Source organism: Bufo gargarizans, chromosome 4 (genome assembly GCF_014858855.1).
Source record: "Bufo gargarizans isolate SCDJY-AF-19 chromosome 4, ASM1485885v1, whole genome shotgun sequence".
In the NCBI taxonomy this organism is placed as follows: Eukaryota; Metazoa; Chordata; class Amphibia; order Anura; family Bufonidae; genus Bufo; species Bufo gargarizans.
Genome location: NC_058083.1, coordinates 167793425 through 167812119, shown reverse-complemented (window position 1 = coordinate 167812119; position 18695 = coordinate 167793425). Strand labels below are relative to the sequence as shown.

General features: G+C 46.2%; 1 protein-coding gene across 1 annotated transcript in view; it reads right to left on the bottom strand.

Annotated features, from left to right (window-relative positions):
• CCDC39 (coiled-coil domain containing 39) overlaps nt 1-18695 on the bottom strand; it is a 57181-nt gene that overhangs the window by 13910 nt on the left and 24576 nt on the right. The window contains exons 10-15 of the mRNA XM_044291363.1: nt 14925-15119; nt 12563-12727; nt 11387-11524; nt 2446-2654; nt 1642-1765; nt 749-908 (exon numbers count right to left, since the gene is read on the bottom strand). Coding sequence (XP_044147298.1) covers nt 749-908; nt 1642-1765; nt 2446-2654; nt 11387-11524; nt 12563-12727; nt 14925-15119 — 991 coding nt within the window. The remainder of the gene's footprint in view (nt 1-748; nt 909-1641; nt 1766-2445; nt 2655-11386; nt 11525-12562; nt 12728-14924; nt 15120-18695) is intronic.

Genomic DNA, 18695 nt, shown 5'->3' with positions numbered 1-18695 from the left:
TATCTATCTATCTATCTATCAATCACTGATGACACCTCGCCTGTGACCAATGGAGTCAGAAATAGAAAATATTTAAATGTATAAATTACAGGTTTTACTGACTACTTTCCCACAAAACTATGTATCAATCTGCTCAGCTCCTCCTGCTATATAACATGGTGCTTTTGAATTGCGTTGCATTTTGCAGTGACAGGTTCTATTTAAGAACAACTCAGGCAAGATGGCTACCACCATAATCATGTTCAGGAAATAGAATTTAAAAAGAAAATAAAAGCAGATGTGTTACTGGCAGAAAATAAAAATTGGCACATTCCCTTTAAAGGGAACCTGTCACCGGGATTTTGGGTATAGAGCTGAGGACATGGGCTGCTAGATGGCCGCAGGAATATCCAGTCGCCATAGCTCTGTGTGCTTTTATTGTGTATGAAAACCGATTTGATACATATGCAAATTAACCTGAGATGAGTCAGAGCTTGAAAATATGACTCTTCTCTGGTCACACAAGTAAGATATGACTTTTTTGTGTTAATTTGCATATGTATCAGATCGTTTTTTTTACACAATAAAAGCACACAGAGCTATGGGGACTGGGTATTGCAGGATAGTGCTAGCGGCCATCTAGCAACCCATGTCCTCAGCTCTATACACAAAATCCAGGTGACAGGTTCCCTTTAAGTACAAACTTTCATACAGTCACTGATAGTAATGTATTAGCAACATGTTTCACATAGTGTAGTAGAAAACGTACTTGTTTCCGTCACTTTGTTAAATGATTTCCTATAGGAGTTGTTACAGCCATTAATGACTTGAAGGGTGTTCTCTAAAGCACCGATTTCCTTCTCCGCCTTGCGAATTTTAGCATCCAGCTCATCGCCAACCCGCTGAAGTTCTTCCTTTTCTTGTGCAGCCTTAAAGGGACATTATAGTAAGTAAATTATGATTTTCACAAGAATAACTGATTTGAAATTTGATCACTAGGGGGCCTTGGTATATTAGTTGTTCATTTAAAGGTCCGTAGCTGCAGCCCTACATCTGAGGGCTGCACATTATAGTCATGTGTCCTGCTTGCCCCAGTATGCAGCACAGAGGTGGCAACACATACATAGCCACTCTCCGTTATAGTCTGCGGGGATACAGAAACAGCTGAGTCTAGTTACTTTTTCCATATCTCCCGTTAACCTTTCTCCTAAAAAATATCGGAAACATAACCCTTGTTCTCACAAAAAAATTCTGAGCTTGATGATTAAAACTAAAAAAGAGTCCAAGCAGACAGAACACCAGAGGGCCACATATATTTACTTCAGTTGTGTATAGTATAGATGTGTCCACCCTTACCTCAGCTCCAAAGATTACCCACTCCAATTTCTCATGAAACCAATTCAATACAATATCGCAACATGCTAGAAAAAACCCTTACAGGCCGCAGCGCACAACATAACCACTGGGGGGCCCCAACAAACACGTAGGATAGACATCTCATGAGAGAATATCACTTAATAAGTAAAATGCTGGTAATCTCACACCACACATCTCACAATATCTGTATTATTCTCCTTTCATATCTAGAATATGTATTTTTTAGTGTGCTACAAGGTAGTACTGTGCTGAATTTGTAGGTCTGGTTGTATTGGAGTTTATTACCTTTATGATATAGTATGCCTGTGACTTTTCCTCTTCACCCTCTGGAGGCATCATTGCAACAGTAATTATTTCAAATCTTTTTCTCATTTTATCAACTTTTGAAAGTCTCTCATGAACTTCTTGACTGTATAGGGAAGCAAGATTTTTCCATTAAAAATTAAAAAAAAAAATCAAACTATAGATCATGAGCACATAAAATAGTTTGTAGAACAATCCTTCCATAGTTATGTTGGACTGGACACTTGGATTTTGTACTAACAGGATTATGTTCTGCATATAACTATCATCCTCCCAGATTTAATCATCAGCAAAGAATATAACTGTTGCAGCGAATACACATTGAGATCTCGAATAACTGTGGGACACAATTACCATCAAAATACACCACTTTGTGGTGTGAAAAAGGCGCAAATTGCATATGTGCAACTTCTTCAACAGCACTGGTGCAAAAATATCATACGCAAGCATCGCTTCTCCGCTGACCTCGCAACTTTCCGGAAAAGAGGAGTGGAGGAGGTGGAGCCTGTGGCCAGTTTTCTGGCGTAAAAGAAAACTGAAATCTACACTAGCCAGGCACAGCATCTGGCAGCATGCCCGGTTATCATAGCCCGACATACGCTGTTCCTGCGTTTTTAAAACAAACTGGCCTTTCTTTTAGGGAACACAAATTGGCTGCTTTCTCTTCATGTTGACTGACCACATTGTCATTTGAAGTCTCACTTTTGTAAAACTGTAATTATATGTCGTTTGCACATGATATAGTGGACTATATCTCAAAACATCTCAATTACAAAATACAGCGACCTTATAGTCTGTCTCTCCTGGTCTGCAAGCCGTATCTGCGATTTCAGCATCTCTTTGTGTATAGCAATCTCTTGTGTCCTCTCTTTCATAGCCGCCTGCATCAGCAACTTGCGTTTTTCCAAAGAGAACACATTGTCCGCTTTATTGTGTAGCATGTCTCTCAGTCGCTTGATTTCCAGTTTCAGGATATTGTCTTCAACCATAAAATCCTGCAAAACATATAAAACAAATAACACATACAAATACACATACAACACATACAAAAAAAAAGAAAAAAAAGGTCTCAAAGTTTACACTTTATGTGTTCAGTGCGATAAAGTAGTCTATATCTAACCATTTTTAGTGGAAGCTCTATTCCATATCAATAAACCAGGGCTCATTCTACCCCAACAATTGTATTTATTCAGAAATGTGCAACTTTAGGGCTATTTTATATTAAAAGATTTTGCAGGCAACTGTCAGGAAGGAACAGTTCCTTCCCAGCACTTGCCTGCTTGTTAGGCCGAATGTACACGGCGTGAGAGGTCTGTGGTAGGCCTGGTTGCTATGACAATGTGCGCTTCATGCCGCTGCTGCACTACAGTAATACACTCGTATGGCCTAAGATCATAAACTGTTGAAATTTTAAAAAGAGCACATTATTCTTATTTAGGCCTCTTTCACACGGGCGTGTGCGCCCAGTTGCCGTATTGCGGACCCGCAATACACGGGTGCCGTTCCGTGGGCATTCCGCATCACGGATGCGGACCCATTCACTTCAATGGGTCCGCAAATCCGGAGATGCGGAACGGAACCCTACTGAAGCAGTACGGAGTGCTTCCGTGGGGTTTCGTCCTGTACTTCCGTTCCGCAAAAAGATAGAACATGTCCTATCTTTTTGCGGAACAGCCGGATCGTGGACCTATTCAAGTGAATGGGTCCGCAATCCGCTGCGGCTGCCCCACAGACTGTGCTCGTGCATTGCAGCCTGCCCGTGTGAAAGGGGCCTTAAGGTGTTTTCCAGGATTTTTATATTGATGGCCTATTCTTGGGACAATATCAGACTGGTGGGGTCAAGAACCTTCACCCTGCCAATCAGCTGTTCGCTAGTAGCTTCAGCACTGGAAATCGGTGTCAGTTACAAAACTCCATTCACTGTGTACTGGACTGAGCTGAGCAATATCTAGCTCCGTACACTACACAATGGATTGACCTGTGTAGTTTCAGCACCAGAGTACAAGAGAAGGAGAGTTCACATCACCGTTATTTTTCTGTTCTTGTAATTCATCAGAAGAACAAAAAAATACAGATCTTTTAAAAAACTGATTCTATGCATCATTTTATGCATGCATTACTTTTTTTTCATCTAAAAAACGGATCTCAGATGGAAATGTCTCAAACAGATGCCATATATGTATAACTGATACACAAGATCTGTTCTTTTTACAGGATCCATTTTTTTCTTTATTTTTATGTTTTTCAAAAGAATGGAAGAATAACGGTGATGTGAACTCTCCTTTAGGGTCCATTGACACGTCTGTGAGATGCGGACAGCATACAGTGTGCTGTCCGCATTTCTGGAGCGCGGCCCCGATCTTCCGGTCCGCGACTACGGAAAAAAATAGAACATGTCCTATTCTTGTCTGCAATTGCGGACAAGAATAGGCAGTTCTATGGGGTGCCGGCTGCAATTTGCGGATCCGCTATACACTACGGACGTGTGAATGGACCCTTACTCCTGAACACCTAGTTGGAAGGTGGTGTGGGGTCTCAGGCCCCCAACAATCTAATATTTATGGCCTATCCTGTGGACAGTTCATCCATATAAAAATCCCAGAAAACCCGATATCCATTATAGGAACCCTACTGATTAAAAAAGAGTAACATAAATTATAGATCAAAACATTTTCCTGCTTCTAATGGCCACAGTGCATAGGAGACATTATTATAGTAGTTATATTCTAGTACGGGGATGCCCAACCTACGGCCCTCCAGCTGTTGTAAAACTACAACTCCCAGCATACCCTGAACAGCTGTAGACTGTCCAGGCTTGATGCAACAGCTGGAGGGCCGCAGGTTGGGCATTCCTGTTCTAGTACATAGGGGGCATTATTGTTTTACCAATATTCTTGTTTAGGGGGCAGTATAGCACTGGTTATATGTCTGTACAAACCACAGTACTATAGTAAATATATTATTGCCCTTATAGCAGTTCTATTCTTGTATGTTGGGAGCAGTATTATAGTAGTTCTATTCTTGCATGCAGGAGTTGTTGTTATAGCAGTTATAATAGCTAGGCTAGGTTAGACTGTCAGCTATAGAAGCAGAAAATGAAGACTCAGAAGGAGAATGAGGTAAAGGGCATTGCACCCAGTAGGTCTAAAAAGGAGATTTTTGTATAACTTACCAGTTAAATCTCTTTCTCGCTCTTCCTTGGGGGACACAGACCTTGGGTATAGCTCAGCTCCCTAGGAGGCGTGACACTAAGTAAAACTGTTAAGCCCCTCCTCCATCAGCTATACCCTCAGCCTGGAGATAGAGGCTACCAGTTGCGTGTCCAAGTAGTGAAAGGAAAACAACCAATAACGGAAACAACCAGCCAGCAACCCAACGGGGCGCCAGACCATAACCCTGTAACAAAACACAGAAGGGTGGGTGCTGTGTCCCCCAAGGAAGAGCGAGAAAGAGATTTAACTGGTAAGTTATACAAAAATCTCCTTTTCTCGCCCATTTTCCTTGGGGGACACAGACCTTGGGACGTTCAAGAGCAGTCCAAGAAGGGAGGGACCACAAACCCAAGGCGGACCACCACCGGAGCATCAGGAAACCGCTGCCTGCAAAACCAGGCGGCCCAAAGCAGCATCCGCTGATGCATGCGTATGCACTCTATAGAACCTTGTGAAAGTGTGCAGAGAGGACCAAGTGGCTGCTTTGCACAACTGTTCAGCCGAGGCCCGATGCCTCTGCGCCCAGGAAGCTCCGACTGCTCTGGTGGAATGAGCAGTGACGCTGAAAGGCGGAGCTCTACCCTTGGCTCGATAAGCCTCAGACACCGCCAGTTTAATGAAACGGGCAATAGCCACCTTGGAGACCGCCAAACCCTTGCGCGAACCCTCCGGAACCACAAACAGGGAGTCCGTGCGCCGAAAGGATCCGGTGACCTCCAGATAAATCTTCAACGCCCTGACCACATCCAGACGGTGCAGTTCCCGTTCTCTGGGGTGGGAAGGAGAGGGACAGAGCGACGGAAGGACGATGTCCTCATTGATGTGAAAGGCGGAGACCACCTTTGGCAGGAAGGACGGGACAGGCCGAAGCACAACCTTATCCTGGTGGAAGATCAGGAAAGGTTCGGAGCAAGAAAGAGCCGCTAACTCCGACACCCGTCGGAGAGATGTGATGGCCACAAGAAAAATGACCTTGCAGGACAGAAGGCGAAGGGAGACCTCCCGTAAAGGCTCGAAGGGGGCTGATTGGAGCGCCGAGAGCACCACATTCAGGTCCCAGGATGGAACTGGAGGGCGGTACGGCGGAACAGAGTGAGCCACCCCTTGTAAGAAGGTCTTAATTGGCCCCAGAGGGGCCAGGGGACGCTGGAGAAGAATAGACAGCGCCGAAATCTGTCCCTTCAGAGAACTGAGGCTCAGCCCCAGGTCCAGACCCGACTGGAGGAAGGACAGGATCGTGGGAAGAGAAAACCGGAGAGGTGGGATGCTCCGGGACTCACAGAACCCCAGATAGGACCTCCAAACCCGATAGTAGATCCTAGAGGACACGGGCTTACGAGCACGGATCATGGTGCGGACTACGTCCGCGGAGAAACCCCGTCGCGTTAAGACGGCGGTCTCAATAGCCACGCCGTCAAACGTAGCGAGCCTAAATGCTCGTGGAAGATCGGTCCCTGAGAGAGAAGGTCTTCCCTGGAGGGCAGTGGCCACGGTGCGTCTGCCAACAGCAACATTAGGTCGGCGTACCAAGACCGGCGGGGCCAATCCGGGGCGATCAGAATCGCGGGAACGCCCTCTGCCGCGATCCTCCGAAGAACCCGTGGCAGGAGGGGGAAAGGAGGAAAGACGTACAGAAGGGAGAAGTCGCGCCACGGAAGGACGAGCGCGTCGGCGCCGTACGCCTTCGGGTCCCGCGCCCTGGCCAGGTATCGGGGGACCTTGTGGTTGAATTTGGAAGCCATGAGGTCCACGTCGGGGCGACCCCAGCGAAGACAAAGGGCTTCGAACACCTCTGGGTGCAGGGACCATTCTCCCGGGTCGATGGTGGACCGGCTCAGGAAATCCGCCGCCCAGTTGTCCACCCCCGGGATGTAAATCGCGGATAAGGCCGGCACATGCGCCTCCGCCCAGAGGAGAATGAGGGTCACCTCTTGCATCGCTGCAGCGCTGCGAGTGCCTCCCTGATGGTTTATGTATGCCACAGCCGTGGCATTGTCCGATTGGATCCGAACAGGGTGGCCCCGCAGTAGATGGGTCCAGTGTCTGAGGGACAGAAGAATCGCCCTCAGTTCCAGAATATTGATTGGAAGTCTGGACTCCGATAGAGACCAGACGCCCTGGACGGACCGGGGAGGGGAAACCCCCCCCCACCCCCGTAAGCTGGCATCGGTGGTAATCACCAGCCAGTTCAGTGGGAGGAAGGACCTCCCCCGTAGAGGGATATGCAACCACCAGCTGAGGGAAGCCCGAGCCAGGGGAGGCAGAAGAAAGGTCCTGTCCAGACTCCTCGGTGATTTGTCCCAGGCCGACAGAATTGCCCTCTGAAAGGTGCGGGATCGGAATTGTGCGAACGGCACCGCTTCGAAACAGGCAACCATCTTCCCCAACAACCGCATGCTGGATCTGAGGGAAGGGCGGTGATGACGGAGGAGACTGCGAACAGACCCGCAAAGGGCCAGACGCTTGTCCGACGGGAGGCGGACCTCCGCCAACTCCGTATCCAGGAGCATCCCCAGGAAGATCAGCCGTCTGGAGGGGGTAAGAGAAGACTTGGGGTGGTTGATGATCCAACCGAACCGCGTCAGGGTCTCCAGAGTGAGTCCCACACTGCCGGATGCCTGAGAGAAGGAGGGTGCCTTGACCAAGATGTCGTCCAAGTAAGGGAGAAGAAAAACACTTCTTGAACACAGAAGGGCCAAGACAGGGGCCAGGACCTTGGTGAATACTCGAGGAGCCGTCGCCAGACCAAAGGGAAGGGCGACGAATTGGAAGTGATCGTCCCCTACCGCGAAGCGCAGGAAGCGGTGATGACATGGAGCAACCGGAACGTGGAGATATGCATCCTGAACGTCGATTGAGGCCATGAAACCCCTCTTTCCAGGGAGGCCACTGCGGACCTGAGAGACTCCATCCGGAATCTCTGCAGTCGGAGAAAACGGTTCAGGCGCTTTAGGTCCAAGATCGGTCGCACTGAGCCTTCCTTCTTGGGAACCACAAAGAGGTTCGAGTAGAACCCCCTGAACCTTTCCGACGGAGGCACGGGGGCGACGACACCCTTGTCCATTAGAGAGCGAATGGCCGTGAAGAAGGCGGCCGCTCGTACGGGATCCCGCGGAGGACGGGACCGGAAGAAACGGTCTGGCGGAATGGACGCAAATTCGATCTTGTATCCGCAAGATACAATCTCGAGCGCCCATGCGTCTGAGATGTGGGCCCGCCATACGTTCCTGAACAGTAGAAGGCGGCCCCCCACCCGGGTGGGTGGGGGCGCACCTTCAGGCAGAGGGCTGCTGGCCTGTGGGAGCCCGTGTGGGCTGGGGCTTGCGCCAGGTAGATTGCGTCCGAAAAAACGGCTTCTTGCGTCTATCCTGGGCTGGGCCAGAGGAAGAAGAACCGGCCGCGGGTCTAGACCCGGTGGGCTTGCGAAAGGACCGAAAACGGGACGAACCAGCGCGACCACGGGGGGCGCCCCTCGGCCTGGACTGGGGGAGGAGAGTACTCTTCCCACCTGTGGCCTCAGATATAAGTTCGTCCAGACGGGTTCCGAACAAGCGGGAACCCGTGAATGGTAGGCCAGCCAAAGAGCGTTTGGAAGCGGCGTCCGCCGCCCAAACCTTCAGCCAGAGTTCCCTCCTGACAGAAACTGCCAGGGCAGAGGAACGGGCAATGAGGGCACCCGCATCAAGAGAGGCCTCACAGACAAATTTTCCGGCCTGGACAATTAGTTGGGCTAAGGAACGGAGGTCCTGTAGAGGGACGTCCGACCCTAACTCCCGTTCCAGTTGCAAACCCCATTCAGAGACCGCTTTACCAGCCCAGGCGGAGGCAAAGACCGGTCTAAGGGCCGAACCAGAGGCAGTAAATATGGCCTTGGAGAGGGATTCCGTACGACGGTCCTCAGCAGACTGGAGGGAAGATCCGTCTTGTACAGGAATAGTAGTGCTTTTGGACAGGCGAGCCACGGGAGGATCAACCTTAGGCGGGGACGTCCACGTGGTCACAGAATCCGCTGGAAAGGGATAACAAATGTCCAGCTTTTTGGGTGTAACAAAGCGGACGTTAGGCCGGGTCCAAGCCTTGGACACCACAGAAGAAAAATCAGCGTGGATGGGAAAGACCTTGGAGGCCTGTCTGGGGCGAAGAAAGGACACGCCGGCCTGTTCAGAGCTGGGGGGGTCATCGTGTATGTGAAAGGTATCACGGATGCTAGTGATAAGATGCCCCACCGCGGACGCCAATTTGGACGGAAGCTCTGAGTCCATGTCCACGTCCGAATCCGCCAGTTCTCCCTCAGAAGGCGTATCCCTTTGAGAGGATAGACTTGACTGAGCTCGCACGCATGGCGGAGAGAGCGAAGCATCTGGAGAAGATGTGCGCTCAACCCTTGAACGTTTCTGAATATGCCGGGCCCTGGAAGATTCGCTGGGAGGCAGGGAATCAGTGGGGGCGGCAGAAACGGTAGTCCCAGCGGGTGCGACAGGGATTGTGGCAGCCTGCGGGAGAGGCGGTCTATCCACGAGACGGCCCACTACGTGTGTAAGGCTTTCCACCGCCTGAGACAGAGACCTAGCCCAGTCAGGGGGTTCAGAGGCACCGGGGGGCGCAGCAGAAAGCGGGCCCTGCACCGGGGCCTGACATGCAAGGCAATGCGGCTCAGATTGCCCACGCGGAAAAAGTTCCTTGCAGGCGGTACAGGCATGGTACCAGGGTTTGGGGGCACCCGTGGGATCTGACATGTTGAAAGAGTGGTCGTACCCTGATACAGAGACCACAAGGGGTTGCAGCAGCTATGACCAGGAGGGTTAGGAGAGGGTTAACTGTCCTACCAGTGTCAGAAGAACGTCAGGAGTGAAGTCCAGATCAACAGCTGCAGAAAGGCAGCAACAGCAGAGAGCGTGCGTCCCAGAACGCAATCTATGCACCAGGAGTCTCCCACGTGGCTCAGCTTCCAGAACGGAGTGAGGAAGCGCGGCAAAAAAACCTCAGCAGAGGCGCGGGAAGAAGCTCCGCCCCCTACACGTTTGAATGTCTCCTGTGAAGGAGAACGTAACCCCGCCCCCAATGACGCGCGCGCGCGCGAAAAAAGAGCACGCCCCCTGCTGCCGTGACTCTCAGGTTTATGTCCGTAGAATAAGGCCCGCAGGCCCAAGTGCGCGGCGATATGCAGGTGGGTGACCTCACCGAGCCTCCTCTGTCACAATGTCCCCCGCCGAGCCCGAACCGCCGATGTCGGGCCTAAGCCCCGCCCCCCGATCACGCACGGAGCGGCGGCGGCGGGGAGGGAGAAGGATGTCAGGAGAGTAATCCGGGCCCAATAAACAGCGTGGGGAATCAGCCATTGGGGAGCGGAAGCAGCCGCAGATGGGGAGATCTACAGAGCGCTCAAATGACGACCACGGGTGCCCCCCCAAACCCAGTGCAAATAGGGACAGGGTATGGGCTGGAAAAGCCATCTTACCTGTCTTCACCCTCAGTTCCTTCCAGCAGGGTCGCCCCTTCAGCTACTGGCACCGCAGTGGCAGGAAGCTGGGAGAGGGGCTTTGCGTGCGGGCGACCCCCTAGCTGGCGGGATGTAGGGGAGCCATTGCTGCCCAGATCCCCTATTGCTTCTGTGGGGGAGGCAGCAGTGCAGATAGTTGGCACTGGCGCAGCTCACCCCGGGAGAGCAGAGAGGCCAATGCGTCTCTGGTATCCCTAGGAAAAAACAAAAATAAAATAACAAATTAGAGAAAAAATTACAACAAGGAGAAAACAGCCCTGCAGTAGCAGGGAGTGTCTTGCCTCCTTGGACACTAAGCTAAAACTGGTAGCCTCTATCTCCAGGCTGAGGGTATAGCTGATGGAGGAGGGGCTTAACAGTTTTACTTAGTGTCACGCCTCCTAGGGAGCTGAGCTATACCCAAGGTCTGTGTCCCCCAAGGAAAATGGGCGAGAAAATGTATTTAGCACTTACAAGCTTCAGTTTAGGAGCCAAAAGGTACCTAGGTATTTTCTTTAGTTTGGAGCACTGCTAGCTATACTGCCAGCAACAGAATACAATTGATAGTTTTAATTGTGGATTATATATGGGTTCTAGTAGTTTAGTATGATGTAGAATGACTCATAGCAAACCTATTTTGATTTTATTTTAACAAAGAAAAGCAATAGTACTGATGCCTACATACATTTTTGTTGGTGATGAGCTTAATATCCATATCAAACTCAAGCCTGAGCTTACAAATGAAGCATCCTATTTTAGACATATCATGAGAAGACTCAGCCCAATGGCATACACAATCATCATATGTATGGATAATTTGAATAAAAGACAAGGAGGACAACTGTCTACTAAATGGATATTACAATATAAACACACCATTGAGAAGTCTGAAGACCCAAGCAAGACAGGATAAAACACTGCAGTCATTAGGAGTAGAAAACGTGTTGATAGAACTTGGAAATAATACAGAATTGAATGTGTAAAGTGCCAAAAGACCTACTGTGTGAGAACATGCACTGGTTTTAGGACCCATTACCTGTTTGGATGTCCTAAGCTTTTTCAATTCTTTATCAGACATATTATTGAAGAGTTTGAGTTCTTCCATTTTGCAGATAAGGTTCTCCTTCTCTTGGCCAGTTTTTTCAAGCTCCCGTTTAATGTTACGAACATCTCCCTGTTTATAAGCAAATGTAAATCAAAAGATACAACAGACAAATTCAACAGATTATAAAGCCTATTAAAAAATGAAACTAGTTTATATATATCTATATCTATATCATCTGTCCACTTAAGGGAGCTATTACACAAGAATTAACGGACACTTGCGCTTTATCACTAATTGACAGCCCGCACTTAAACTTGCCATTGTTCCAATTTTCAAGGCAAGGTACAGCCTGGTAATTAGCAGTAAAATGTCCCTGCAAACACTTAAATGGGTTTGTAATCAGGGAGATACAGGAGGTGTTTTTTTCTGTCCATGCCTCCGCACTGCAAAAAAGTACTGTATGCACTACTCTTTTGTGGTGTGGGCCGTCGGATGTAGATCGCAGACCCCATCGGTCTGTGCCCATGCATTGCGGACCACAACTTGCGGTCTGCAGCACAGGCATTGCCTTATAGTGATGTTTTTGAACACTTTTGTGGTTTAAGTGGCGTTTTTTGCACCAGCGGTTTTTGGTGCATGTTTTGCCATAAAAATGCAATCACCAAATGATAGCTGAAAGTCTAATGGGAATATTTTGGTACTTGTGTTTTTGTTGAGGTGGTGTTTTTTTGAGTCTCTGGCGTTTTTTTAAATTTAATATAATCGTTACAGGGAGGAGGAGACGGCCCTGTTTCTCAATGGGCGTCTCCTTCTCTCCGGCTGTAGTACGGTCCAATCGCAGCGGAGAGCGTCACAGCTAGGGAGAAGGTTCGCTTTTTTTTCTCCCTGGCTGTGACGCTCTCCTCTGCGATTGGGCAGCTCACAACCAGGGAGAAGGAGACGCCCATTGAGAAACAAGGCCGTCTCAATCTCCCTGTACCAATGATATTAATTTACATACCAGGCGGGAAAAGTAAAACGGGGGCACAGCGGGCAAATGGAGCGCTGCACAGATAAACTAGTAAGCGATCTTACATCCCTTCACTCTGCCCTACCCATCCCCTACGTATTTGATAATGTCTTGACCCATGAAAGTTCCTATTTAACTGCTATTAACTAATGACTTACCTGGAGTTTCTTGTGCTGAGAATTTAGAACATTAAGTGCAGCTTTGCGGTCATCAAATGTTTTACTGAGCTCAGATACTTTAATTTCCAGTTCATGTTTTTCATCTGTGTTGACTTCTCCTTTCAACCTTGCTAGTCTGCGCTCAAGTTGTTGTATCTGGAAATCCTGTACATACAAACCTACAGTCAGTACGCCACGCAGAAACATGCAGAATCAAATACAGGTCTTTAAGGCCTCATGCACATGTCCGTTCCGTTTTTTTTTTTTTTTTCCGGACCGTATCCGGAACCATTCATTTCAATGGGTCCGCAAAAAAAAAACAAAAAAACAGAAGTTACTTTGTGTGCATTCCTTTTCCGTATGTCCGTATTTCTGTTCCGCAAAAAAATAGAACATGTCCTATTATTGTCCGCAATACAGACAAGGATAGTACTGTTCTATTAGGGGCCAGCTGTTCTGTTCCGCAAAATATGGAATGCACACGGTTGTCATCCGTATTTTTTGCGGACCGCAAAATACATACGTCGTGTGCATGAGGCCTAACCCAGCACTGACAGTCTTTCAAACTTGCAGACTTGTGTGTTCTTTTTACCTCATTGTGCCACTATTGTATGTGAGTGAGCAATAGAAATCATTAGGGATGAGCGATCTTCATATTTTGAAGTTCAGGTTGGGGTATATGCTGAATTGCGTTATGGATTCCGTTACCACAGACCATAACGCAATTCCATGATGGAATGCATATACACATATATATATATATATATATATATATATATATATATATATATATATACACACACTATAAATACCCCACCTCCCACTCCTCCTCTACCTGCACACATGAGTAAGGGGGTGTGTTCCCCCAAAACGTTGCGTGGAGGGGAGGAGATGTGAAAGTGATGTCTGTCTTAGCGTCCCTCATGATGTACCATTTTATATTGGAATGAAGTAAAAAAATAAAAGAAACAAAAAGGTTTTGTACCAACGACTTGTAAGTATGATTTCTAGGGTTAAGCAAACTTCATATTTTGAAGTTCGGGTTGGGGTATAGGACTCCAGCATAACGAAAACCGGACTGATCCATTATGCTGGCCATAGACTTCTATTATGACGGAATGAATAACGGAATGCCTCTAAAGACATTCCGTTATGCATTCCGTCATGGAATTGTGTTATGGTCCGTGGTAACGGAATCCATAGCGCAATTTAGCATATACCCCAACCCGAACTTCAAAATATGAAGTTTGCTCATCCCTAGAAATCATACTCACAAATTACTGGTACAAAACCTTTTGTTTCTTTTATTTTTTTTACTTCATTCCAATATAAAATGGTACATCATGAGGGACGCTAAGATAAGCATCGTTCACACCTCCTCCCCTCCACGCGACGTTTCGGGAGAACACACCCCCTTACTCATGCGTGCAGGTAGAGGGGAAGGTGGGGTATTTATAGCACCAACAGCTGATACATATATACAAACCATATCCATTATATAAAATAAATAGCCATAAATAACCCTAAAACATACCCATGGTTTTGGCCCACAATCACTGAGGGAAATCACTGACAAATTCACCGAAGTGTGAACTAGGCCTTAAAAGTCCAGCAATACAGATAGCGAGCTTATATCCATTCGGGATCCTGTCATTTTACCAGACAAAAAAAGTCTATATAAGGCTTTTTTGTCCAGTCTTTTTGATAGAATCTGCAACAGAGGCCCTGAATGGAGCCTCCAATGCAGATGTGAACGAGCCCTTAACATTATGTAGGCTTACATATTATCTTTTTGACTTACTGCAACTTTTGTATTCCTCCTCAGCTAAAATTACTCCTCAAAAATGGTAAGAGGAGTATTTTTACTCTTCTGGAAAAAATGTAGTGCGACCTCTGGTCATCTGTAAGACCTTATGTAGACTGGGCTTTGTCTTTACAAATCATGTCTAGTCAACTGGATTTTGCCACAGGTGGACTCCAATCGAGGAGGTCCCCAAGAGCTAAATTTCAAGTGTCATTGCAAAGGGTCTGAATTCATTTATCCATGAAAAATTTGTTTTTCTCTTTTAATTTGCAAAAAAAAGTGAGAGTCTGAAGGCTTTCCTAAGCATTGTATATATCACTACAAACACACAGTAATTGCCCTAATTCATCTAAAACACTATTCGTATTTTGTGACGACACCAGCGCTTTCTTATGCTTAGATGTTTGGTTATTTTCTTGCAAAGCTTTCTCCTAGCCGTCTTTCTACATTTGAAAATATTGAAATGACAAGAAAATGTCCTCCATGTGGTTAGCTTTCCTTAATCACAGCAATGGTATTTAAGGGATTTAATGGTTGAAGCCCAGCATGCATTTGTACCTGATTGTAAATGATCCCCTGTTGCTTTAAAGCATGCAGGTCAAGTTTTTGCAGTTGACTATTAAGGTTTCTCAGCGAGACTTGGCTTCCATTAATTTCTGATATCATGTGCTTTTCTTTTGTCTTGTGCTCATGCAGTTCCTGTGATTTCTTGAAATGTTGCTCTCTTATCTGTTTTAGCTGTGCTTCCAGATCCTGTGGAGATAAATGACAATATTATGATGTAGTTCTACACAATATGTGAAAAGAAAATGTCTGCCTTATTCATTCCAGCTCTCCTTTTAGGCAAGAGTTTCATTTTATATTTCTAATTTAATGTATAAACGTCTACCTCATTTTTATGTCATGTCAGGACCCTAACCAAAAGATCAATATCTGTAACTGTGAACCGCCATATAACTGCATTATACGTTCCATTACTGTTTAGTATGTCTATGTGAACAGCGTGCACCTCCCTGATGGGACACTTATCGCTTCCTTTTTCTAAATGCTCTGGGAAACGTTCCAGCATTGACTGACAGTCCTGGTGCGAGCATTTGGGATAATTCAGTTTAATGGGGGCAACATTTTGGGATATGGGGCTCTTTTGTATGTTCTGAGTGAAATCTGATTGTCACAACAATCCATCAACTTTTGTAGATTTACATGTTCTGTAATGTAAGATTTAACATTTTACATTGAACATTACAGAAAATGTAAATCTACAGAAATGGTTGATGGATTGGACTCGGAACATATGAAGAGGGTCGACCTTCAGGCTTTACCTCTGTGTTGAGCCAGTACCAGAAATGGATAACAGCGGAGACTCTGTAAGCATCAGAATGTCTTTGGCAGGATTATAAGTTATGAGTTATTTTAACCTATTCTGCTCCATATGTAAAATGTATTCTCATTGGACAAACCTGTTAAAGACTAAAGTCTCCTCTGTCAACCTCTGTCTATGAGCGAATTGCATACATACTGTACTCCATTTACCTGCCTTGACTAGGGTAAAGGTACAGGGAAATCAAATTCCTGCTCTAGTCAGCGTTTAAAGTGCTTGTATTGTCATGGCTCATTTTCTTATATCTTACTTCTTATAAATACCAAGTTGATGGCACCACACAGAATCTGAAACCTTTTTACAATGATCAGCCCGTAACTGATCCCATATTCATTATGTGGTCTTATGAGGGAGTTTTTATTTCCATTTTATACACCATAAAATCGTATTTGCTTTGGCAGCTGCTTGACTATAAGTACTGCTGCTTATCTTACTTGTTAGGGCTCATTCACACAACCATAGGCCATACGTGCCTGTATTGCGGACCGCAAAGGACGGCTCCGCAATATACGGGAACACTGACTTGAATGACTACACAATTCCCAAAATACGTGCGGAGCGGAGGCATGGATCGGAAGCACTACAAAGCGCTTCCGTCGGCTTTTGGATCCATGCCTCCACACAGCAAAAGATAGGACATGTCCTATCTTTTGCTGTACAGGTCATTCTCAAAAAATTAGCATATTGTGATAAAGTTCATTATTTTCTGTAATGTACTGATAAACATTAGACTTTCATATATTTTAGATTCATTACACACCAAATGAAGTAGTTCAAGCCTTTTATTGTTTTAATATTGATGATTTTGGCATACAGCTCATGAAAACCCAAAATCCCTATCTAAAAAAATTAGCATATCATGAAAAGGTTCTCTAAACAAGCTATTAACCTAATCATCTGAATCAACTAATTAACTCTAAACACCTGCAAAAGATTCCTGAGGCTTTTAAAAACTCCCAGCCTGGTTCATTACTCAAAACCGCAATCATGGGTAAGACTGCCGACCTGACTGCTGTCCAGAAGGCCATCATTGACACCCTCAAGCAAGAGGGTAAGACACAGAAAGAAATTTCTGAACGAATAGGCTGTTCCCAGAGTGCTGTATCAAGGCACCTCAGTGGGAAGTCTGTGGGAAGGAAAAAGTGTGGCAGAAAACACTGCACAACGAGGAGAGGTGACCGGACCCTGAGGAAGATTGTGGAGAAGGACCGATTCCAGACCTTGAGGAACCTGCGGAAGCAGTGGACTGAGTCTGGAGTAGAAACATCCAGAGCCACCGTGTACAGGCGTGTGCAGGAAATGGGCTACAGGTGCCGCATTCCCCAGAAACAGCGGCAGAAGCGCCTGACCTGGGCTACAGAGAAGCAGCACTGGACTGTTGCATGTCATTCGGAAATCAAGGTGCCAGAGTCTGGAGGAAGACTGGGGAGAGGGAAATGCCAAAATGCCTGAAGTCCAGTGTCAAGTACCCACAGTCAGTGATGGTCTGGGGTGCCATGTCAGCTGCTGGTGTTGGTCCACTGTGTTTTATCAAGGGCAGGGTCAATGCAGCCGCTATCAGGAGATTTTGGAGCACTTCATGCTTCCATCTGCTGAAAAGCTTTATGGAGATGAAGATTTAATTTTTCAGCACGACCTGGCACCTGCTCACAGTGCCAAAACCACTGGTAAATGGTTTACTGACCATGGTATTACTGGGCTCAATTGGCCGGCCAACTCTCCTGACCTGAACCCCATAGAGAATCTGTGGCATATTGGGAAGAGAAAGTTGAGAGACGCAAGACCCAACACTCTGGATGAGCTTAAGGCCGCTATCGAAGCATCCTGGGCCTCCATAACACTTCAGCAGTGCCACAGGCTGATTGCCTCCATGCCACGCCGCACTGAAGCGTCCTGGGCCTCCATAACACCTCAGCAGTGCCACAGGCTGATTGCCTCCATGCCACGCCGCATTGAAGCAGTCATTTCTGCAAAAGGATTCCCGACCAAGTATTGAGTGCATAACTGAACATAATTATTTGAAGGTTGACTTTTTTTTGTATTAAAAACACTTTTCTTTTATTGGTCGGATGAAATATGCTAATTTTTTGAGATAGGAAATTTGGGTTTTCATGAGCTGTATGCCAAAATCATCAATATTAAAACAATAAAAGGCTTGAACTACTTCAGTTGGTGTGTAATGAATCTAAAATATATGAAAGTCTAATGTTTATCAGTACATTACAGAAAATAATGAACTTTATCGCAATATGCTAATTTTTTGAGAAGGACCTGTATATTGCAGATCGCAGACCCATTCAGGACAATGGGTCTGCGCCACAATACGGGATTCACATGGCCGGTGCCAGTGCATTGCAATTTGTGTTCCGCAGCAGGGACAGCCTATGGTTGTGTGAATGAGCCCTTAACCTGAATACCCCAAGTCTTTCTTTTCTTCTGTTGCCCACATTTTATTCCATTTGATGGGGGTTTTCTGTTTTCATAATGATTTTTTTTTTATCTGCTTACAGTACCCAACCACTGCCCCTTATACCTGTTTTTAATGTCTGCACTTTATATCCCCTTATTTATGCATTATATGCAAGCAGCATTTTTATGTCCTGCAAAAAATACGCTGTTGAACGGAAAGGATGCAAGTGGAGGCATCCTGACATACATTTTGTCCTATTCTTTTGAATAGGCAAAATAGTGGAAAAGTTTTTTTTCAGTTTTTCTGTCCCTGAGACGGAACAGAAGAACGGAAATTCAAACGCAGATGTGAACTCCCCCTTAATTGTGTACACTGAGTGTCTTAGTAATTTTTCTTTCGCCTTCCGTACTTTTTAAATGTTCTATTTTTAATTAATTTTAAATTAATAAAAATATGGTTATACAGTTAAAATGTGTTATTGCATGTAAATAAGGCCATAAATTCCATGTTTGTGTTAAGTATTACGTATGTAGGTACA